This window comes from Thamnophis elegans, chromosome 4 (genome assembly GCF_009769535.1).
Source record: "Thamnophis elegans isolate rThaEle1 chromosome 4, rThaEle1.pri, whole genome shotgun sequence".
NCBI classification, from domain to species: Eukaryota; Metazoa; Chordata; class Lepidosauria; order Squamata; family Colubridae; genus Thamnophis; species Thamnophis elegans.
The window spans coordinates 115,541,051-115,564,713 of NC_045544.1; the positions used below are offsets into that span (position 1 = coordinate 115,541,051).

The 23,663-nt window shown below is 40.3% G+C and overlaps 1 protein-coding gene and 1 non-coding gene across 6 annotated transcripts; both read left to right on the forward strand.

Annotated features, from left to right (window-relative positions):
• The first annotated feature begins 1,393 nt into the window (after positions 1–1,393).
• Positions 1,394–1,466, forward strand: TRNAA-AGC. The gene has a single exon. It is a non-coding gene; the product is annotated as a tRNA-Ala (tRNA).
• A 933-nt stretch (positions 1,467–2,399) lies between these two features.
• Positions 2,400–23,345, forward strand: AGBL5 (ATP/GTP binding protein like 5). Of its 5 annotated transcripts, none has more exons than XM_032215512.1 (18): positions 2,400–2,466; positions 4,051–4,347; positions 4,871–5,042; positions 6,252–6,418; positions 8,784–8,933; positions 9,557–9,734; positions 10,529–10,707; positions 11,440–11,956; positions 12,559–12,728; positions 14,365–14,500; positions 16,017–16,204; positions 17,746–17,945; positions 19,857–20,024; positions 21,670–21,767; positions 22,049–22,095; positions 22,361–22,521; positions 22,644–22,723; positions 22,939–23,345. In XM_032215512.1, the coding sequence occupies exons 2-18, from the start codon at positions 4,109–4,111 to the stop codon at positions 23,008–23,010; spliced, it is 2,922 nt and encodes a 973-aa protein (XP_032071403.1). In that variant the 5' UTR covers positions 2,400–2,466; positions 4,051–4,108; the 3' UTR covers positions 23,011–23,345. The 5 variants fall into 5 exon arrangements, with proteins under 5 accessions (XP_032071403.1, XP_032071401.1, XP_032071404.1 ...); XM_032215511.1 differs by adding an exon at positions 2,564–2,762 and having other exon boundaries at positions 2,413–2,466; positions 22,644–23,345; XM_032215510.1 differs by having other exon boundaries at positions 22,644–23,345.
• Positions 23,346–23,663: the final 318 nt, after the last annotated feature.

The window sequence follows — 23,663 nt, forward strand, 5'->3', positions numbered from 1 at the left end:
TCTATTTCATAGCAAAAAACTTCCATAACAATGACTATAACTTTCTGGTAGTACATAAATAAACAATTTCATTTCCATGTTTTTTAATCTAACCATTGGTAAAACAAATCCCAAACCTTATAAAATTGCTCATCCTCCTGTTCTCTAATTTCAAATGTAAGTTTACTCATTTAGCACATTCTATTATTTTCTGAATAATTTCCTCCTGTGTTGGAGGAAACGGTACACTGTCAAATGTCTTACTGAAGTACAAGTACAAAATGTCTACAGCATTTCATTGGTTCAATAATTTAGTCATTTTGTCAAAGAATGCAATGAGGTTTGCCTAGCTGATCTGTTTTTGACAAACCCATTCTGGCTTCTAGTAATTGCTTACTTCTAGGTGTTTACAAATCTGTTGCTTGGTTAACTTTTCTAGGTATTGATGTCAGACTGATTGGTCTGTATTTTCTTGGATTATCTTTTTTCCCCTTTTTGAAGATGGGAACGACATCAAACTCTTTTCCAGTTATTTGGTAGTTTCCTGGTGCTCCAGGATCTTTGAAAAATATGGTTCAGTGGTTCTGAGATCACATCTGCCAGCTCCTTCAGCACTCTGGAATGTAATCCATCTGGTTTCACTGATTTCTACTCATCTAGAGTGGATAGGTGTTGCCTTTCCACTTTCCTGCCTATTTTAACTTGCATTCCTATCCTAATCTGTCTTTTACAATACAGGTTTTGATAGGTGGGACTATTTTTTCCTTTAGTCTGAGCACCTTCCCAAATTGGTCTCATCGGTCTCCCAATTCTAGCAGACAACAGCTACTGTGCAATGTATGAGCTGCAGGAATCTGGATGAATGATGAATTGCATCAGTTTTCTATAATGTTTTGCTGCCACCTAGTAATTATTCAGCTGTTTGCACGTCAGCTACTGTAACCCTAACTGTGCACAAAGTGCAATCTTTTCGCCACAGATCATTACTTTTGTTGTTTTCTGGGTTCAAGTAGTCTTACAATTTGAGTTCTAGCAGTTTCTTGATGGGTATCTCAGTATGCAGCCTTGTTGAGCTTCTCCTAAATATAGTTTGGGCTCATTTACATGAGAAATATTTGTGTTACTCCCTCCAGACTCCAAATATTTTTGCTAATTAGAGCAGCTTAAATCTAGATATCCAAAAAGGAACAAAGATTGCCAAAAATGAAACCGTAATTCTATATTGTATATTTTATAATATATATAATATATTATAAAATATATTATAGTATAAAATTATATTATATTATAAAATTATATTATAATATAATATTATATATATATAATAGTGTATATATATATATATATATATATCTTTCAATGGAGCAGTTTCATGGTTATAGTTTCTTACTAAGAGAAAAGAGGATTCACAACAGGGGGATTAGCTCAAATGGTAGAGCGCTCGCTTAGCATGCGAGAGGTAGCGGGATCGATGCCCGCATCCTCCACTTCCAATTTTGATGCTATTTAAAGGGAAGCCTCTATCAAAAATAAATTGCCTCAATTTATTGTCTGCCGTTTTGAGCCAACGTTTTCCCGCTTATTAATGGTGTAAATATTTTTTACTACAGCTTTTTACTACAGCTTGAATCCCAAAGGGACAACGCTTTTCGAGGACGAGGATGGGAGGGTTATGGAAAAATCAACTCTACGGCACATCCACCGCACCGAGTGGGAGGGATTCCACGAACGAGCCACATTTCAGAAGGCAAAGAGGAGGACGACTGCAGCCTGAGGGAACTTTTACATTTTAGGTCCTTGACATCTTCCTTGTGCGATCCAGGAGGTAAATCACTCGGGGCCTGTTTCTGCTGAAGGCAAAACCTCGCTCTGCCACGTGCTTTTAGGACTCTCCGAGTGGAGCGGAAGACGCTCCGTTGCGTTCCTGAAAACTGAGCCGCTGAGGGGAACAACCGAACGGCTTTGTTGAGGCTGCGACGGGGACGCTTTTCGCGGGCTTTCGACTGCCGCTGTCGCCCCGGCCGCTGAAATATTTTTTACTTCATTGGCATCATCTCTCACTCTGCACACCGCGGTCATTGGGAGTAGCGGAAATCTTCCTCCGACCCCGTCCCCAGCAACCCCTCTATTCGGCCCTTCCTTGAAAGCGCCTCACAAACCAGATAGAAGTAAGGCGAAGTAACCGTAGCCACGCCCACCCGTGGTTTGGCCAATGGCTTCGACTCACCAACTTTACGACGAAAACGAGTTAATTGGCGGCGCTCCCGCCCCGTCGGCTACCATAGCAACCATGTCACCATGGAAGTGGACGCGGCCAGCCAATGGTGCATCGTGTTGCTATGGAGAGGTACAGCGGACCAATAGGGAGCTGGATTGTTCCAGCTAAAGAAACATAGCCTATGATAAAAAGCGTTGTTGTTGCCTGGGCAACCGGCCGAAGGGAGGGCTGGCCTGGCCCGGTGCCTCTGGCGGCGGCGACGGGAGCAGGTTGGTGGATTTGAGGGGAAAAGGGAGGCGAGTGGGCCGCGCTGGGATGATAACTGCATCCGTTTTACCCTCTTGTTCTCACCTGTGTGTGTCCAAGATATACAATTAAAAAATAGGAGTTTATGGACCTTCCCTTCATTGCCTCGCCATCGAAGCTTCGGTTCCGGAAAGGGGGTTGAAAGAATAAAGGGGAGAGTAAAATAATGGTTCTTCTGCGTCTACCTGACTGATTTCTGACTCCATGTGACAGGCGGCCCCTACGAACGGGAAGGAAATGGAGGGGGCGTGACGCTCAGGTATCCACTGAGCCATTAGGCAAAAGATAGTAATAGCCCTACGGATTAATCTGTCTCCTCCCACTCTGACTAAAAACATGTTCAGACTTTGTTGTTTTTACTCTATTATATCCGTTATGTAGTTTCCTATTATAGAAACATCCTTCAGGAATGGCGTGTCCCCAATAGCAGCCTCTCATATCTCCCAGTCAACAGTATCTACAGTAATATTGTGCCTGGTTCACACAATTAACCAATTGCATAATGGCTTGATGCAAGGAGTGAACTGAGCCTTGATATTATTCAAAATTACAGGATAATGTATTGAATACTATGTTGTGTTGGAACCAAGTTAAACATACCTCGGCATGTGTGACACAGCCTGGCTGGGGTACTGGGTCAGCAATTCTTGTACTTTTAATGTTGTGTATGTATTTATTAGTTTTATACCTGCATTTCATTTGAAAGCTTAAGGTAACCTTGTGAGATTGGGTTCAGAAATTGTGATTGTCTCAAACTCAACTAGTGTTCACCCAAGTGCCCATCCAACACTTTCATCACTACCTTCTACTGGCTCTCTGTGAAAGAGTGAGAAAAATATCTTAAGAACATTTTCTTAAATACCACATTCCCCTTATTTGCTTTTTTCCCTAAAGTAACACCACCACCACCCCGGCAAATATTGCAAACTTTTCAAAATGTATTTATTTCAGTTTGATAGGTTTGTGTTGCCAAATGTTCCAAATATCAATCTAGGCATGGTATTTCTAGAGTTGTTATAATTCAGGTATTTCCTGAATTCTCCAGATCAAAGCCAATAAGAATAACCAGAGTTATTCACAAATAATTTTGAATTTAAAGCTAGCACTGTAACAGTCGCCTGTTAAATCAAGTAGTATAACTTGTATCAATCTGATTCCTGTTGTTGTGGACAGCTATGTCTCAAGTAGAATATCTTCTTTGATAAATGACTGCAGTCATTTCGATTATATTCAAGCTGCTGAAATCCAACAACTTTTCTGAAGGCAGGATTGGGGCTAACTTTCAGTACGGGGTTTGGCAAAAATGATGTTGGTAGTCTGGATTGAATGAGAAAATGTTAAATGTTTCCATTCAAGAAATTTGAATGATATTCTTATAGGAAGTTCAAAATATAGGTTTTGTGATCCAGTAGTTTGTTGTAATAAATTAGGGCTAAATCGGTATTGACTGAAGAGTTTTTGTGTATGTGTTCTTATTAGTATGATATGATAGGTAAAGGTAAAGAGGAATTTTAGGTAAAAATATGGCCATTCATTTTGTTCTTTAGGAAGTACTTCAGACAACTATTGTAGGAGGATGAAACCACTCTGGTCATCGAGATTACGATGGAAATACGGTGTGGTAGCCTATTGTTCAGCTCCAAATTTGACTCTGGCAATTTGGCTCATGTTGAGAAGGTGGAACACCAGGAAGGTGATGGTGACAACAGCTTGAATGGCAGTGGCAGCATCAATACTTCTTCTGCCTCAGTGGTGTTTGGCAACTCCCTCCCAACTGCAGACTATGAATTCAATGTGTGGACCAAGCCAGATTGTGGTGAGACAGAATATGAGAATGGGAACAGGTAAAAGCACCATTAAAACAACATCCATTTTTCTTTTTTATCCACTGATTGTATGAATACAATTGTCAAGGAAGCTATTCTAACCTTTTTTATCCTTTTCCATTTAGTAATAGCAGGTACCTATCATCTGATATCATTACTTTAGAAGTCTATTCTGAACAGAGACCAGACGTTTTCACTTTTAATTTGATTTATATATTGATACATATACTTATGTACAAAGACACATGTATGTACATATGCATATATGTATTATACATATATACATACAGTATAACAAAATCTTACTCCAATGGTGTCACAATTTAAAATACCAGAGAAAGGGAAAGTGTAGGTTGGTAGACAGGAAAAGCATATGAATTCTTTAAACAGAAAAGGAATGGAGGTCAACTGTGAAAAGGACAGTTCCTAATTCCAAGTGTGCCTGGTCTTTCTGTGCAGAAATGCAATTTCTGAGATCTGAAGTGTAAATGACGGGTGGCTGTTATCTAACTCTTCTTTGTCTTTCCCCTTTCTTCCCCAGATCCTGGTTTTACTTTAGTGTGAGGGGAGGAATGCCTGGCAAGTTGATCAAGATTCATATTGTGAACATGAATAAGCAGACCAAACTTTATTCCCAGGGAATGACACCTTTAGTCAAGACAGTACCTGTCAAACCCCGTTGGGAACGCATTCGTGAGCGACCTGCCTATGAGGTATCTGCATAACATGTATTTTGAGGAAAGTTATGCTGAGGTTGGGCTTAAATGTGCTATTATATCCAGATGGCCTCCAAAAACAACATATGACATGAACCTGACTTTCTTAAATGTGGGAGTGGGTGGAAAAGTGAATTTATTTGAACCACAACCATCTTCGGGCTTCATAAAAGAGGAATGGCAAAGGCAGTATCTAATCATCAGAAAGGGAGTCTTGAGTATTGATTAAGAGATCCTGATATTATCTGCTTTGTGTTTCTATTGGACTGTTTCTTCCATGTTTCAAAAGTTGGAATACACTAATTTATTCTCTCCCCTTCCATCTCCAGGATCCAATATCAGCTTGGTTTAATTTCAGGCTGTTTGGCTGAGTCATAGATGCATGCATATATGATTCTTCTTACTGCCTAACAGTATAAGAAAATGCATGTGTGATTACGCTACAGGATCCAATCTGGGTCAGTCACTAGGACCAGAGATTTAGTCTTCCAAGTTTTCAGACTCATGCTGGACCTCATCCTCAGAGAACTTTTCCCTCACCAGAACGTGTGCTTTGGGCTTTCCATGCATAGTATTTATGTGATACCTAGTTGTGTGTAGCCAGCAATAGCAGAATTGAACCTATTATCTCAGATACTTTACTTTAGAAGCCTATTCTGATCGTTACTTTAGAAGCCACACATAATCAGGCACTACATGAATACTATGCATAGAATAGCCCAAAGCACACATTCTGGTGAGAGAGAAGTTCCCTGAGGATGGGCTCCAGCATGAGTCCGAAAGCTCGAAATACTAAATCTCTGGTCCCAGTGACCAACTCAGATTGGATCTTGCAACATTATGCTGGGACATGTATATTTGCCTTCATTTGTGTGCTTAGACTGCCCAAAAGAATAAATAACTTAGCCTACATATCACGGTCTTTCTACATTCTTATTTTAACATCATGGTGCAAGCAATATTTTAGGCTTATTTGCCTAACATATCACAACAGGTGAGTTGTGTTGTGATAGTAAAGATGATAAAGGCATTGATATATTTGGTAGAGCTGAACATCTGATCCAGGTAATTCTAAAAAACTAAGGATCTTCTGCAAACCAGAATTGCAACAGGCTGGGAAGAACGTTATGTTTATTTGTGTCCTAAGTTGTCTGTAATGCTTCAACTTATACTGGAGATCATTCTTGGGCATTTTAACTCATGCAGATGGCGGAGACTCAGTTTGTCCTGTCTTTTGTGCACCGATTCCTGGATTGTCGAGGAGCCACCACATACTTTGCCTTCTGCTATCCCTACTCATACACAGAATGCCAGGACATGCTGACACAGCTGGATGCCCACTTTGCAGAGTGCAGACATCTCTCTCCTAGCAGGTATTTCTAGTTTTGATACAGTACCATTCTCCTCCTAGCAAGTCTTATATCTTATAGAGTCAACTAGGAGAAATACTTTGTATATTAAGCATATATACAAACAATTGTTTACCTGGAGTTACCTGTGTAAACAATAAGGAGGAAGGGACCAATTGGGAACAGAGTGGGTAACATTGTTCTGTTCGGACTGGGTCTTGGTGATATTCAAGCCTTCCTCTGTGATAGTGCTAGAGCTTGATCACCAAGCTTAGGTTTGGGGATGGTTGAGCAAACTTTTCCACCTCATTGTTTACTGTTGTGGGTTACTAGTATGCATAAAAATGGATCCTCTGTTCAAGCAAGAGAGACCAGAGTTGTTTTTCAGTATTACATCAATCACTCATATCTCTTAGATCGTGTGTGTGAAGGCAGCTTATATGTAAATTGAATAAACAACTAGATACCGAATGCTAAGCTTTTTCCTATTTCCTGTCCATTAGCACAAAATAACTCATATTACAGTAATTCTCTTTAAACCCAGAACCTAAACTCAGATACGCAGGGATGCCAAAAAAAAATAATTAATGCAAAATATCAGAAATGGACATCACCTTATAATACATGTAACCACAGGGTCACTTGGTTTGGAATATCCTTACTCTCATTCAGCTCTCAAAAAAAGCAATCAAGAGCCACCTGGAAAGTGTTTTTGTGTATATGCTTCTAGTTAATCTAGTAATTATTTGTTAACTGTTTTTCTGCTCATATGAATATCAAAAAATGCCTCTCTTGTATCTAACCAAAGGTGTCTCCAATTTGGTGTTCGTTACAGCGAGTGGGAATGTTCCAAATGATTTCAGACCAATTTTCCAGTCCTATTGGAGTTGCTAAGGCTTTAATGTGTCATTTTCTTTATGCAAAACTTCTGCTGTATCAGTGACTTACAGTCCTGCCCCCCGAATCACCATTTAAGAACTTTTTAACTCTAGAATGCATCTCATGGCTTGGATCATCAGTATTAAAAGTCCTAGTCTATTATTATAAAAGCCTGTTATAGAAGTAGGGCCTTCTCCTCTCTACATAGAGTGTGGCAGTAGTGTTATTATTTATTCTTTTTATTATCTTCTTTACTTCCCCCTTTTATTATTGTTATTGTTATTATTTTCTCTGTTGCCTTGTAAGTACACTAAGTGCATCAGTACTAGAGACAACTTCCTTGTGTGTCTAATCATGCTTGGCCAATAAAGTATTTAATTCAATTCAAATTAAATACAATACAGGTTCTAGTCCGAAATGAAGCTTTATTACAGAAAAGGTATGGCAGATCAGATTCATCTGTAATTATTAGCTGTGTACAAAGAACAACACCTCCAATCGGATCATTTAAAAAGCTAGTGGTTGCATTTGTACATGCTAAACTTATTTCATTTTCATTTGTTTATTGCTATTGTACTCCATTTAGTTTAGTGTTTTGGTTTATCCTACAAATCCCCAAAATGGGTTAATCTAGTGATCAAATTAAATGTGTTGTGAGAGCCCAGCCACAGAATATTCATGCAAAACCATTTTCTTGGTAGAAGAAGCCCCTTCTTAGAATACCCTCTTTCTTATCGGACAGAATGGGTTTCCTTCTATTCATTGAGTTGGCTCCCGTCTTTGTACTAAAGAATGATTGCCAGATATGTTTTACAATTTTTTCCCAAAGAGATCTATTTGGCCCCTTCTCTCTCTCTTGGCATTAAAACATATTCATTTCAAAACTTTTTGCTGGAGAGGAGTTTTACTTGTCTATGTTTTTTATCTGCATTATTTTCTACTGTGATCATTTCCCCTGAATCACCTGTTACCTAAAATAGTTTCATTATATTTTTACTGCTTCATTTTCTGTAGGATAATGTGGATAATATTACATAAAGAATAGGAATAAATGTTTTAAAATAAATACATGACAATCAGGAATTCTTCTGGAGCCTGAAGAGATTGTGTTCTTACTGGTTAATTATTCTTCCTCAATCATTATTGTCTCCTAATGTTGAGTGTACTTGCAGCTATGGCAATGATAAAAAAGCAAAAATAGCTCTTTCAGAGTCCAATTAAAAATCTCTGTGATCCTACACTGGTTCTCTAGGAAAGGGAATAAAGAAAATGAAATATCTAAATGGAAAGAAATTCCTCACCTTATTCTTTCCAACACATTTTGATAAAATTCTTGCCTTTTTACTTGATTTTTCTTATTTCTCTGTCTCTTTGGAAACAACTGGGCTTGTTTATTCAAAGAAGCTGGGATGATAAGATTGAATTAATGAAGAGGACTTGGCTGGGGGAATGGTCTGGAGAAGTGGAAAAGAAAAACTTAGCTAGACCCTTCTTTGCCCATCTAAACTAGTGTCCAACATTATGGCACAATTAGTCGGAGGGCAGGCGCAGACTCTAGAAAAGCTGAGGGGAAGCCGCGCCCCACCACCCACAGAACAAGAAAGTACTCTAGAGGACGTGGAAAAGGGAAAAAGGAGGCGGCCCCACCCAGGGGTACACCGTAAGTGACTGCTTTGATTCCCTTGCCAGGCCTAGGTGATCTCAAGTGGGAGGTAGCTGATGGGCAAGATTTTTCATCGGGCAGCCTTTGTGAAATAATTTAATATGCTTTGGGATAATTTTTCAAGATCTAAATGGTCAGTTTTTCCCTCTCTCATCTCTTCTAGAAATAAGCTTATCTCAAAATGAGGGCCCATCGAAAGGCTGAGGCTACCGGAAAGTTCCCCCTGGCCTTCAGCTTCATATGAGTTTTCAGAACACCCAATAGAAAACTGTGGGAATGGGTCTTTATTGCAAAGGTTAACAAGTTGGCCCAGATAGCTAAAATAGTCCTGCTTGAGTGTTGGAATGATTTTTGGATCAAAGTCCAATAGAAAAATGGACAAAGATGAGAAATGAAAATTGGCAATAGAGAAAATTCTCTAGATGTTCCTTCCTCTCTCTTCCAAAGTAAAACCCTTAAAAGAAGATTATTGCGGGGTGGGGGGCTTGTGTGAAGTTTTTTGGTGGGAGGAGGCAGAAGTCAGTATGAGGATCCTTGGACAGAACTAAAGGGTGGTGCTCTTGGAGTAAATTAGAAACCACACTACACTGAAATGGCCTGCCTATTCTGTTAATCTCCAGCTATCTGGATGCCATCTATTATCATCGGGAATTGTTGTGCTATTCCCTGGATAAGCTTCGTGTGGATTTGCTCACCATCACATCATGCCATGGCATGCAGGAGACGCGGGAGGCTCGACTGGAGAAGTTATTCCCGGACAAAAACACACCCCGACCACACTGTTTTGTGGGAAAGAGAGTAAGTTAGTCGATGCATGTGAGATGTAGAAAATGCTGCTGTAGAGGCTGCTGAAGTGGTTGTAATGTAATAGGTTATTCAGAAAGAACCATAGGTCTACAATTGCTGTGGATGAGCTAGGAAGGCAGTTGTGACTGCCCATCCCTCATTTCAATGGGGGATAAACCATCAAGTGTCTTCTGACAATACCAAGGCATTGCTTTGTCTGCATCAATCAAGACAACCCTCCCCCTTAATTTGCTTTCTCTTCTTGTTGCTCTTCCTCTATTTTTTCATCTGATTTCCCCTCTTGATTTTTTTCATATTTCACATTGCTTTTTTCTGTTCTAATTGCCTCTTCCTTATTTAACTGAAAAAAATCTTCTTAGTAATTGCTTATGTATTTTTCTCTCTCCTGTTTTTCTTTCACATTCTTTGTTCTTCTGGCGGTTTGTGAGTTTCTATTTGTTTTTAGTAATGCCTGTTTTTGAAAACTTCATCCTGCGCAAATGATTTTCCCAATAACTTTAGGATTCAAACTATTTCCTTTTACTTTTCTCTTCCTCTTTTCTATTTGTATCTTAGGGTGAGCCTGAAGATACTGGTAGGCGTTCTCTTTTAATTTCTGTGCTGTGACACTTAACACTAAAGCAGTACTGTATACTGGTATAATAATTATGATGTCATAAACAGGTGGGAAACAAAAAGATTTGCATGGCTTGTAGTCTTTAAGAAAAGCTAAAACACTTCCAATTTTGAAAAATCACTAATACTTTCACATTTTTCCTCTTCTTGACCCCTTCATCCTGTGGTAGGTATTTTTTCTGAGCAGCAGAGTACATCCTGGGGAAACACCCTCTAGCTTTGTGTTCAATGGATTTTTGGAATTCATACTGAGAGAGGAGGATCCTCGGGCCCAAATGCTGCGTCGTATGTTTGTCTTTAAGCTCATCCCTATGCTAAATCCAGATGGAGTGATGCGAGGACACTATCGGTAAATATCCTGCAGAAATTTAGGCTTTGGAAGATGGGTGTTGGACAGGAAGAAGCTCTGGTTCCTTGTGATTGATTGTAATCTTTCCACATTTAGCTTCTACAGCAGATTATTATTGCTTGGGGGTTGAGAAAGAGCAACAGGCTAAGGCCAATAGGTGTGGAAGGAGAGTAGATCCTTGTTTTTCCTCTTTGCCCTCCTCCAGTTATAAGAGAATTGTAGTAGATTAAGATCGAAGACTTGAAGTGTTCACATGAGATCATTGAGTTTATCAAGCAATATCTGCTCTGCTCTCAAAACAACAGCCAGTCCAGTCCAAATCTCTGAGCCTGTGATACTGCCTAGCCACTGAGCTAATGAGCAGAAACTTTGACTAGGATAGTTTGATGGTCAGCAATGTCTGTTCCGATTCATAGATACATTATAATTGCCTCCTAGCTTCATATGTGGAAAGGACAAGCTGCTTGGATCTCTAGGATAAACATTTAAGTGAACAGTCTGTAAATAATGTGAGACCTGGAAATATTAGCTGCACATTATGCGCAGACAATAGTTGCAATTTCTCTTCCTTCACAAGTGGAAGACTGTCTTAATTTATTCACCACCTTGAGTTATTTGTAAAAATAATAAAAGCATGAAATACATACATACCTACATTGTAGCTGTGTTCAAGATCCACAATAGACATCTTTGCCCAGTCCCATTCATCATGTTTTATTCTGCTTCCCACAGGACAGACGCTCGTGGAGTTAATCTGAATCGTCAGTATTTGAACCCTGATGCAGAGCTGCATCCTGCTGTCTATGGGGCCAAGGCTGTTATGCTCTATCACCATGTTCACAGCCGGATGCAGCCTGGTTCTCCTGATTGGCGCACCTGTGTCCCTCTGCTCAACACAAAAACAGCCAATCAGCGTTGTACCCGCAAATCCCATAGCGAAGACATCCCTCTTACTGAGCTGGAGAAAACAAACAACTTTCACAACTGTTCTAGAGATTCCTGCATCACCTCACCTCAGAACCTTGAGGCTTCAGAGGTACCAGGAAGCAATGACTCTGATGTCTGGATCCTTTCAAAAGAACTGTTACCTGAACATTGTGAGAATGAAGTTGAGCATCCTCCACCACCAGCTCCAGAAACCATCCCACCTCAACAGAGTGGTCTGGCGTACTATGTTGATCTGCATGGACATGCCTCTAAGCGTGGCTGTTTCATGTATGGGAACAACATTTCTGATGAGAACTGTCAGGTGAGACCTATTTGGCCTCTTTAGCAATGCACTGTTATGCACACAGGCAATATTGGGCTCATATAATCTCAAAGGCAGGGCAGAAGGGATTAAAGGCAGATAAAATAGTCCCATATTTGGCTCCTCCAAGATGAGTTTAGACTTACTTAAGGACATTAAAGATAGAGATGAAGTGGCTTCAGGGACAAAAGGGATGTTTTAATGTATGCCTCTCCTGCTTTTTCCTCTAGTTAACTTGTTTGTAGGACTGGGTTTGGAGGGTTACAGAAGACTCAGCTGAGATTCTCTGACTGAAGTGCTAAATACTTTCTTCAGGTGCCTTTCAGACCAAAAATGATGTCAAGTTCCTATGTGTGTTGGTTCTGTTTTCTAACTTCCATGCTGATGATGTTGTTTGACCCTGGCACACAGTCTTCTGAGCATTTCATGTACTGTGTTTGTTCTGTTCAATTGTTAAACCTAATCACCATGAATTGCTTTCTCTAGTAGGGTGAATCTCTGTCTTCAGTTTCTTTGCTAGATTGTTGCTTCCCAGCCAGTGTCTCTGACAAGAAGCAAAACTGGAAGAGTGTTGAGTCTCCAGTCTCTTAATTGTTTTACAGGTTGAAAATATGCTATTTCCTAAGCTCATCTCCTTGAACTCTGCTCATTTTGATTTCACGGGGTGCAACTTTTCAGAGAAGAATATGTATGCTAAAGACAAGCGGGATGGACAATCAAAAGAGGGCAGTGGGCGTGTGGCCATTTACAAGGCCTCAGGCATCATTCACAGGTATGTGCTTCAATGAGATACTGCCTCATGATGACAACCATTGGTTCTGTAGGTCTGTTCCTTTTCTCCCATCTCCAAACCTCCAATATCTACAAAGTTCCTGTCACCTTAAGAATCTGGTAGATCAAATTGAAGCCAGAGAGAAGAAATTCCCACAAGTGAAGTAACTGTTGAGAGGAAGCTCATTAGGGAATTCTGGCAGCATATGTAGTAACCCTAGCACCATGGAGTGAATTTCCCAGTGCTAAGTAGTTGGCCTTCAGGCAAAGGCTAGGATTTGTATAAACACTTGCCTTTGTATAAAAAATAAGTTCTATCTAACAAAATATGACAGAAATCCATATTTGAGCAGAGGCATATGTTATTGTTTAGAATGATTTCATGCTGATCCTTTTGGTGCTATCAACATATCTCTTTTTCAGCTAGGAATAACGAGGCCAAGAGTCTTTTCATTAGCATTTTGGTTGTTAGAGTGTTTTCAGACTTGGCAACTTTAATATATGTGGGCTTCAACTGCCAGAATTCTCTGCTGGGCTCCTTAAAAGTTTCCTTGTAAAAGAGAGTTATATAATAGGTTGCTACTAGTTAGATTGACTTTCCTGATATATTCTAATTTGTCTATTTGGGGTGTTCTTAGTTTTTCCACCTAGGACCTCTTTCTTTGGTCCCACTCTGAAAAATCCAGAAGACAGAGAATTTAACAAATCAGTGCTAAATACAACTGGTAGCTATATAGCATTATGATCTGGCAGATGAGAAAGGTTAAAGAAAATTTCTGTGTTTTTTTTTAAGTTAGTGAAACCAAATATTTAGTTATAAAAAAGAAGCTTACTGGTAAAAAAGGAATACAGAAAAAGAAGGTTAAGCAACAACTACGAGAACACTCAATCTAGCTCTGGTGTGTCAAGCGTGTCATCACATTGTTGTCACGTGATGTATCGTGACTTTTCCCCCTTCACTAAATCAGGGATGGGCGTGGCCAGGGCATGATGCATCCAGCCTACAGCCCACAAGTTTGACGCCCCTGATTGAGCTGAATTAGCCACTAATAATTAACTGCCCAAATCATAGTTTGGATTTCAGCAATGATTAAAATTCACTGCAAAGAGAATAGTTGAAGAAAAACAACCACTGGGGACCCTTAAAGGTCTTCTCCTTTTCTTCCTGTTGCTTGAATGCTATCCCAGGTGTACGGAAGATGCAATGCAGAGAATAAAAGAAAGCTGGCTTCTTTGGGGAATCACAGAATTGGAAGAGATTGCAAAGATCATCCAGTTCAATCCATTGCTCTGTGCAGAGAAATTGATGCTTTACCTAATCAGAGCAAGCAGAATGTTCCATTTCTGATGTCAAGAGTCTAACAGTAAACCATAATATTATTTGGTGCCTGAATCTATCTTTTTACCAATGCATAGTTGAATAATAAAAACACCAGCTATTTTTTTACCGATAATGTTATTGATGAAAAGGTCTCTATGGCAACATCTTTTGGGAGAAAAAAATACGAATTCAGTGTATTAAAACATTTCATCATAGAATTTACCTATCGGTGGTGTACAGAATGTATCATATTAAAAACTAAGAATTAGTTCATAATGTGCATTAACATTGGTAACCTTTTCCATCTGTTTCCTAGTTACACACTGGAATGTAATTACAACACAGGAAGATCAGTCAATACTGTTCCAGCAGCATGTCACGATAATGGGCGGGCAACACCTCCTCCTCTCCCAACATTCCCATCCAAATACACTGTGGAGCTGTTTGAGCAGGTATCTCAGGCCACCCCTCCCCCATCCTAGGTTCAGTGTTAGATTAAGTCACCATGTTCCAAGACATGCGGAAGAGTAGTCTACACTCCTACACTAGGAAACATCCTCCTATCCAGGGAGAAGTATTTGCAAAGAGCTTTCAAGACTATTTATTTAGTATATATGCAAGGGGGCGCGATGTCCTCTCTCTCTCTTGCTCAAGCCCTAAACACACAGACAACTCCTCATACCATGATAAATTCAGAGGAAAGCATCCATAGCCTTTGGATTGTGGGGTTATAAAGTTGTCCAAGTGGCAAATTCTTACATGGCTAAAAATTCTGGAGTTTCCCAGAATTTCAGGGAGCTGTGCCGAGGGTGTGTTTTTAGACTTTCTTGTTCTGGCTCTTCAGATTCAGGAGTAAGTTTACTAAATGCCTGCTTAGATACTGTTCTTTCTGCACATCACAGACTGAAAAGTAGAGCCACATGAAAAATCATTTATCTGGCAGGCATTGATCATCATAAACTCATAGTGAGGTATCCTCGAATGCTGGCAGGTGATGGAACATTGTTCAGATGCTGCTATAAAATGTAAATGATTTATTTTGATTTTCTGCTGCTATGAAATGTAAAGTGATTTACTTTGGGATTATCCATTATCAGGCAAGCTTAACAATGGCTCAGCAGTTAAAGACACTGATCTTGTCAGCTGGAAAGCTGACAGCCTAGGTTTAAGACCTGAGCACCATGTGACAGAGTGAGCACCCATTATTTGCCCCAGCTCCTGCCCACTTAGCAGTTCAAAAGCATGCAGATGCAAATAAATAAATAAGAACCACTTTGGTGGGAAAATAACAGCATTCCGTGCATCTCAGCACATAGTTATGCTGGCCACATGGTCGTGGAAATGTCTGAAGACAACACTAGCTATCTCAGCTGAGAAGTGTGCACTGCCCACTAGAGTTGGACATGACTGGAAAGGGGAAACCCTTACCTTTACCTTAAAATTGGGAAAATGGAGCAATGTCATGCCTTTACAGTGGAAAACTGATTTACAATGAACAGCACAGGGATGACACTATGCCTGTTAAAGTGTTCCACCCAATATTCTGGGGTTTTTCTCCCAACTTTTTGCTTATGTGTATTCTCTGAAACATATAAACCAAACATGCCATACACGAAAGAAATTTGGAATCATGGAATTGGGACACAAATTGGTACTCAAAGAACCTGCCAGGCTGGAAATTGGCTGGCCTTATCTTCAAGTTAATTGATGCCAGTGACAGGATGCCTCAGTATTGTTTTCTCTTCTCAGCTCATTGATCAACATGACATAAGTATAGGAACCACATCTGATTACCATATTTGAGGCCTTTGATAAAACTAAATCACCCTTTATTTGTAGAGGTGTACTTAGCAATTGTTTAAGGTTGATGTCTTTCTGGTTTATGTTTATTGAATCCTGCTCTAGATTTAAAAAAAAACACTAATAAGGCCTGAATTTTAACAATCTACTGCCATCCTCCATATACAGGTTGGAAGGGCTTTAGCAATCGCAGCACTGGATATGGCAGAATGCAACCCCTGGCCTCGGATTGTCCTCTCTGAACACAGTTGCCTTAGCAATCTGCGTGCCTGGATGCTGAAACATGTGCGCAGCATGAGAGGAGTGACAGGCTACTCCAAGAGGAAGGGCACCAAAACCCCACCCAAGGGGGGCAAGTACGTGACCAGATGGGGATGTAGGTTCAATGAAAAAAGTAAAGCTCATAGGAAATTCAACTGGGACAGACAAAGGACTGTCTCTAGGAATTCAGGATTGTTTTCCACAAATCTTTCCCTGACTTTAATCTTGGATTGTCGCAGTCTCTTTATTTGCAGCTTTGCTGCATAGAAAGTATATCTGCCTGGATAGAATACCTGCGTTCTGGAGGGTTATTATACCCTTCCTTTGACTTACATTCAATTAGTCCTAATAATAGAATAGAATCAATCTTCCTGTAGATTATTTTGTCACAAAAGCTTTCTTTTTAAAATAATTGAGAGAAGAGGTGTTTGTGTTTTTTTGAAATTGCACCTGCTACCTTGCAATTCTGATCCTTATGGCTGGAAGGAGAATAGAAGGCTAATATTCTAAAAAGGGGACCTGAGAAGGTTAAATGATAATCCTAAAATCCTCACTGATTTATATTCGGTTTGGAAGAATGCCTCCTCCTCTACCTTAACAACAGTTCCCTTCAGATTTCAGAGAAAAGGGCTTAAGGAGAAAGAAATGGTACTTTGTTCTAGTACTATTTTCTATTGTTTTAGGAAAGGATTATATGTGATCTATTATTTTCTTCTAATACGTGCACTGGTGAGAACACTACAATTCAGTTTTTAGCAATAAAATTAATGGAACTACATTTAAGAAACATGGCAAATTTATTCTATGTTGACAGGAATGTTGCTTTATATTTTGTTTTGTATCTGGTTCCTTTTAACTCCTGGTGATAGCCTGGACAAGTCCCTGAACTGTATTGGCAATACTTTTTTGAAGTGGTTTGCCCTCTCCTTCTTCCTAGGACTGAGATTGAGTGACCACTCCAGTTGCCTAGCTGGCTTTGTTCTTAAGGTGCTACTAGAACCCAGTCTCCCAGTTTCTAGTATCTATAACTACATATCAAACTAGCTATCACTGTATATTTATTTTATTTTAGATTTAGCTTTTTTTGGCCCCACTCAGTTGCTGTGACTCTACCCTGAATTAAGAGATTACATAGTTGTTAAAAAAAAAACCACCGCAAGGTGGTGAACATATTTAATATTCCTCTGCCTTCTATTTTCCCCACAACCTGTGAGATGAGTTGAGCTGAGCGAATTTATTTTATGCTAATTTTTTTGAGGTTTATGTCTGATCATTTTAAAACAGTTCTGGGCAGCTCATAATAAAACCATAAGAATATATAAAAACCAAATATCAACCTCCCAGGGTGCCCTAACAACTCTCCTTAAACTCTTATCCTAGTCCCTGGGTAAAGAGCCAGGCTTAATGTCCTTTCACGAGGAAAGGGAAGAGAAAGGAGGTGAGCAGGAGACGAATAGACTGACAGTTACAGTTGTATATGGGAACGAAGACATTGTGGTTAAGCAGCATGCAAAAGGTTTCAGAAGGGCTACTTTAGAATCTTTGTATCTCAGATGCAAAAAAAATAACTCCTGCCAGGAGCACTGGGTAAAGAGCTGCTCTGTCTCTGATTCTTTCCTTTTATATTTTCTTCCAGTGGGATTTCTGCTTCCAGCTCAGAGAATTCTCTCTGCCGAGCCAGAAGCTTCAGTAATGGTAGTGTCAATCAACAAGCTACCCCTCAGGTCAAGACCTCACCCAGCTTCACCTTCAACTCCTCTCACACCCCTGCCTCTTCGGGGGGGTTGGGGCAGAGCCCTCGGAAAGGTGCCTCAAGGGTGCTGGCCCTTGTGCGAGGTAAGCTGCCTAACGAATCGGTGCTGGGAGCGTTCAGATGGATCTGGGAATGGACGTGCTGTGGAAAGAGGCAGCCTTAAAAGAACGTTATTTCTTCTCAATTTTTGAAATAAACACATACAAGAATCTTACACAAGTTTCCCCTGTGTCAATCCAAGTCCCCTTTCACCTTTCACGAACTTCAGATGGCCTCTGTGATACCTGCATATAGCACTGGACAGAGATATCACTTGATAAGTTGTGAACTACTGCCTCATGAGACAGCTGCAGGAAAATGGTGTTCTCTAGCAATATGTTGGGTACTTTGAAAAAGGTTATGGAGCCTCCTCTTTTCAACCTCTCATGAGATATACTCTGTTCCTACCCTTTGGGCTGTTGTTTTATATTGATTGATTTCACACTAGTGAGAAACTTTAGAGTAGTGTCTGTACCAATGAATTTTATCCTCAGTACAACTTATTAAGCTAAGGGGGGATAACATTCCTCAAGAGCAGAGGTGTCAAACGGGGGGGGGGGGGGAAACGACATCACAAAGTGTCATGTGATGGCAACGTCACGCCACGAGTTTGACACCCGTGATCAAGAGTATTTAATCATAAAGCAAGAATCTGAGTCTGAATTCTTCAGCTCTAAATCCCTACCGGTAATATATATAGTGAGGGGTTGCAAACTGTATCATACTAGATGTTTACAAATAGCCCCTAAATATGAAACCAGGTAAAATCCAAGGTGACCCAGTCAGTGGATGAAATACCACACTCATGATGCTCTTTTCTCTTGGGTGAAAACAAATATTTGAGGATATAAACATTATTCTGCCTGACATTGACAAACAATATAACCATAGATATTTTGTAGTTTAGTGTATTAAGTGAACCCAGAGGATGGGTTACTTTGTGAACAGTATTGAGTATGTTATGTGAATGTATCATTGTGTCAAACTCTATGTTGGTAAAGCTTAAGACAGAGAGGACAAATACTCAGCAATTCTACTTTCTTGGCATCTTTACTTGCTGCTGCTGCAAAAGAAAAATATCAACATTTGACAGGTCTTAAGGAGGGAGGAGTCAGTGAATAAACCTACATTTTGTGTCTCAGCAAACAGTACATATCTGTACCTTCTATAACTGACTCCCTTCCCCAAGCAACACCTTGCTGACTTTGTAATGTAGGGTGAGGATCTCCCCCCCCCCCCCGATTCCCCAGACTCAAGAGCCTGCAATACAATATAAGCACCAATCTCCTCCGCATGTGGCGGAGCGCAGAAAGAAATTGACATCCTTGCAAGGATGAAATGTCTGCTTTTCTGAAACTTGAGCTTTCCAGTAATACCTTGGGTTATTCTGTCTTCCTCCTGAAAATATCAAGACAGCCTGTCCTAATCTTGCACATTTGACTGGGCACGTGCCCATGCACATACACACATTGCAGCTATATTTTTCATGGCTTGCAGTAGCACTAAGTATGCAATACAGTTCTCCTTTTTGTTGGGATCCCCAATCCCAGGGCTATGGGTCAGTACTGGTCAGAGACCTGTTAGGAACTGGGTCATGCAAGCAATGGGTAAACAAGCAAAGCTTCATCAGCACATGCACAAGATCTAAGTTACACGTAAGACCACGCCTCCCCACTGGTCTATGGAAAAATGGACTTCCATGAAACCGGTTCTTGGTTCCGCAAAGGTTGAGGACAGGTGGTCTGTAGTACAATACACACTGAAATAATGGAATTGGCCTTAGTTGAAAAGAAGGTAACAAGAGTTCTCTCATCTTCCTGTGCTACTGTAGATAAGCTTCTTTCACTGAAGGATGATGCATAGGTAATTTCTGTAAAGGAATAAGTAGAACCTAAGGGATGGTAATACCAAGACCTTTCAGAGCTGGCATTTTGCTTGTCCCTCATCCTACTTAGAACCTCGAGTTCAGGAGAAGAGACGCCATCAGCACCAGACTTTGCTACGAGCTGCTGTGAGCAGCATCCAGGCACCCTCTCTCCCTTGTTCCACCAGAAACACGTCTCATCTCCAGCTGACTCCCAGCCTAGGCTCCTGCTCCCTTCCAACTACTATCAACATACCAGGTTTGTATAACACTGCCCCTCCCCCTTTGCCAAAGAGTGCCTCTACAACAGAAATTAAATGGACTATTGGAATATGCCAGCAGAAGAGATATAAGTGATATAACTGGTCACATACTGTTGACCTGTTCCTTCTAGATGTCAGTTGCACCTATATTACCCGAGTAATTAAAGTGTAAGTATAGCCACTCAACTCACAGTAGGCCACAGCATGAAGATTCAGGGAGTTTCTTCTTTCCTTGAACTAATCTCTAGCTATCCTTTTTCTTTCTTGCAAGGTTGGTTGGGAAAAAAAGTTTACTGACACTAAACATAATTTAGTGATGAGAGAGATATTTGACATTGAAGTTGTAGAAGTGCAGACCAGTCCATTTATAGGGGCCTATTCATCTTCCCATCCACCCACTCAAGCTGTTCGATCAAAGAAAAAAATTCAGATAGAGAAGCGTGTTATTTTTGAGCAGAGTTTGCTGAATGCTGCTTTCAAACGGTTTTTGTAATTGCAGTTAAACTGGAATCTAACATCACTGTGATTTTAATGGTGGGTAAAAGCAGCATGACTTTAAAAAGTTCACTCTAGGCTGCCAGGACAGTTTTATTTATTCAGCTTACTCTGTATGTCATTTGGAAGAAATACTTGGCTTTCTCAAATAGGCTTTTGCTTATACAACACAACTCAGAATGAGTAATATATGTAAGCTCAAACAATTGAAAATCTTGGAAGGGAGGCAAAAATATTTTTTAAGCCAAATCTGCATCAGCTTAGTCTTCAGTGGCAGTAATATATAGACAAACCAGCAAATTAGATCAAATCAGTGATGGAGATGTGATAAGCTATATCAGAGACTCAGCAATTTGAGAAAAAGAAACAAGCAAATCATTGATGAGCCTGTTTTTTAAAATACAATATTGAACTTTTGCATTTATTCTGGTTTGACTGAAAATAAGATTTATTCAAATCTGCTTGTATCTTCAATCTTTCTAAGGATTCCATCCAGAAATTGACTTTTTTTTTTACTATTCACTAAGGAAGATACATCTTTCCCAATTTTTTGACTCCTTATGTATAGGCATTTATCATCACATTTTAAAAATAGTACTTTATTCGCAGATAAAAGGAATATAATCATCAAAATTAACACCTGAATAGGAAGGATTAAACATCTGAGAAACCCAGTATCCAGCCAAAATTTTTATATATTTTTATTTGTAATATTGGCTGTGTTTGTATGATACTTTCCCACAACTTAAGATAATTTATTCAATTTACTCAATTTTTTTGGGCAACGATTTATATAAACAGAAATTACATAGCATGCCAGATTAAATAACATCTTACTTAGTTTGTGGTTCCATGGTGTTGAAATTAATGTGTCTGAAGTGAGCAGCTGTCCTGATTTCAGCAAGTCTCTATGAAAACTCAATCACAGTCCCTTTGGATCTTGACTGAAATCTCTGCCCCAAACAATACAGTGAACCCAATATTATCCCGAGGGACCTGATATAACAAACCTCCAAGTTTCTGTTAGGGATATCATTCTGTCACTGCTAAATATGATGGATCTCATTGCTCCACAGAAGTATCAGAATCTGATACTTACAGCTTGAATTATCTCCCTCATTTACCTTTCTCTCATTGATCATGCAGGACCCAGCTGCACCAGCCTACATAAAACTGCCAAGGCTAGCACTGAGCATGTCCCTGAGAAGCTGAAGCCTCCACCTTGTGGCCTAGCGTTGCTACAGGTAAAGGGCAGTGATTACATTGGTGCAGAGAGCTTGACTCTCATGGGTAAATACCATCTCCCTGGGCTGCTAGTCTGTTTAGGGCTTTCCTTACACTAGAGATCAATCACTGGGCTGTTAGTTGTCTGGCATTACCAAACTTTAATAACACATTGTAGGACCCCGCTAGCACAGTGATTTCTTATCATCAATATCCACTGTACCAATACTATGGTAGCAATGGACATACAGGCTTTACATGCAATCCTAATATCCCAATTGGTTTCTCTTTCTCCTTGCAGAGCTTTTCAAGACGGCTGAACAATGAAAAACTATCAGAAACTACTAGGTAATACCAGCTAAAAGGTAACAAATAGTAGTTTTATAGACGGATGGAAAGATCTGTAGGATTTTCCCTCTTGTGCCTACTAACATGGAAGGACTGGGTTTGGAAGAGTTTCGTATTAGTCATCTGTAAGCAAGAAAGCTAACACCATTCTAGAAATTGTTCATATTCTTAGTGTTGGTTGTCCAGCATTCTCTTAGGATTCCTAAGGTTCTTTATTACTGGTTGACTATGATGCACAACTTCCAACCAAGTATTTTCCTTGCAGTCTAGATATACTGATGCCTCGGCCGAGCCGGATTCCCATACGCAGGAGACCAGTAGGACAAACCCAGCACTTACTCAGATTTCATAGCTGCAGTGAAGACTCTTCCCTCAAGGTGTGGAAATACACAGCCCCAGAGATACCAGCACAAAATTCCTTGCCAGGTATGTTCTTGCAGGGCATTCTGTACTGTTACCAAGGCTGCCATTTGCTCTTTTTGGACAGTCCCTCATATTTTCCATACTAGATAGTGGCAACAGATACAACCTTGTTTCTCTTCCTACAGAATTTCAACTGGAAATGCCAGTAACGAGTCAGAGGGAAGAATCACTTTTTATGTGCCCTCCCAAAGTTTTGCTGGACGAGGTATGGGGAGGAGGGAGCTCTGCAAAGCCAGCTGCTGCTGCAACCCTTACCTGCAGCCGCTGCCATCCCCTTGAACCCTTGTCTTGTAGACAGAAGAAGAAGAAGCAACGCCTTTACCGTTGTATAGGCAGTAGCCACCCTCCTTATTGAAACTTTGGGGCAGCATAGCTGCAGTTGACATCATTAGTCCTCTGAGCCAGCTCTCTCTGTTGCAGCATCTCCCTGGGCGACCAGATTCCCCCCAACTCACCTACCGCAAGATCCTGTCTTTCTGCACTGAGGCCTGACTTGCCAGTGGGGGCACAACAGCTGCAGCCAATGTGCTCTAGCTCCTCAAGTGCCACACCCCACAGCATGCCAGCTGACTCCAACTCATCCCTTGGTGTGGAAGAAACCTCTCGAGACCCCTCTTGTTGGCACTTGATGAGTTCCAGATCCAATCACCCCCTTCCTCTCCTCTCCCCTCTTTTAAACCAAAGCTGCTTTTTAGACAGCAGCCAGTAGTTCTGACTTTGAGACTTTGCCAGGAATAAGGGCCTCACATCACATCCTTTTTTGTAGCCAGCTACACAAGACATTGAAGGCTTAAGGGAAGGCTTAATGTTTCCCAGCAATCCTCGTCTGAAAATCCATCTAATTTGTGTTTTTTGTGAAGGAGGTGCCTTTCAAAAAAAGAAGCAAACCAGGCTAACTGCAAGAAGCTGTGTAGGTGCATGTATGACACGTGGAAACCATAACATGACCAGCTCCTCCTGGTCTGACTACAGCCCAGAGCGGTGGCCAAGACCTTTCCTCCAATGTTACTTCCACCACTGTACATAATTGGTTACTGGGTTGGAAACTATTTTTGAAACAAGTTTGTCTTATAACATGTTTCTATTAATAAATTTCGTTTGTCAGTAAAACAAAAGAAAACCTACTGCTTTTTGAAGTGTGTGTG

What these genes read in the sequence shown, in the direction of transcription:
- AGBL5 (XM_032215510.1), top strand. Translation starts at nt 4,109, where the DNA reads ATGGAAATACGGTGTGGTAGCCTATTGTTCAGCTCCAAATTTGACTCT. An exon ending in GTGAGCGACCTGCCTATGAG is followed by an intron (nt 5,043 to 6,251) that starts GTATCTGCATAA and finishes TAACTCATGCAG; the next exon opens with ATGGCGGAGACTCAGTTTGT. An exon ending in GCCTCAGGCATCATTCACAG is followed by an intron (nt 12,729 to 14,364) that starts GTATGTGCTTCA and finishes TCTGTTTCCTAG; the next exon opens with TTACACACTGGAATGTAATT.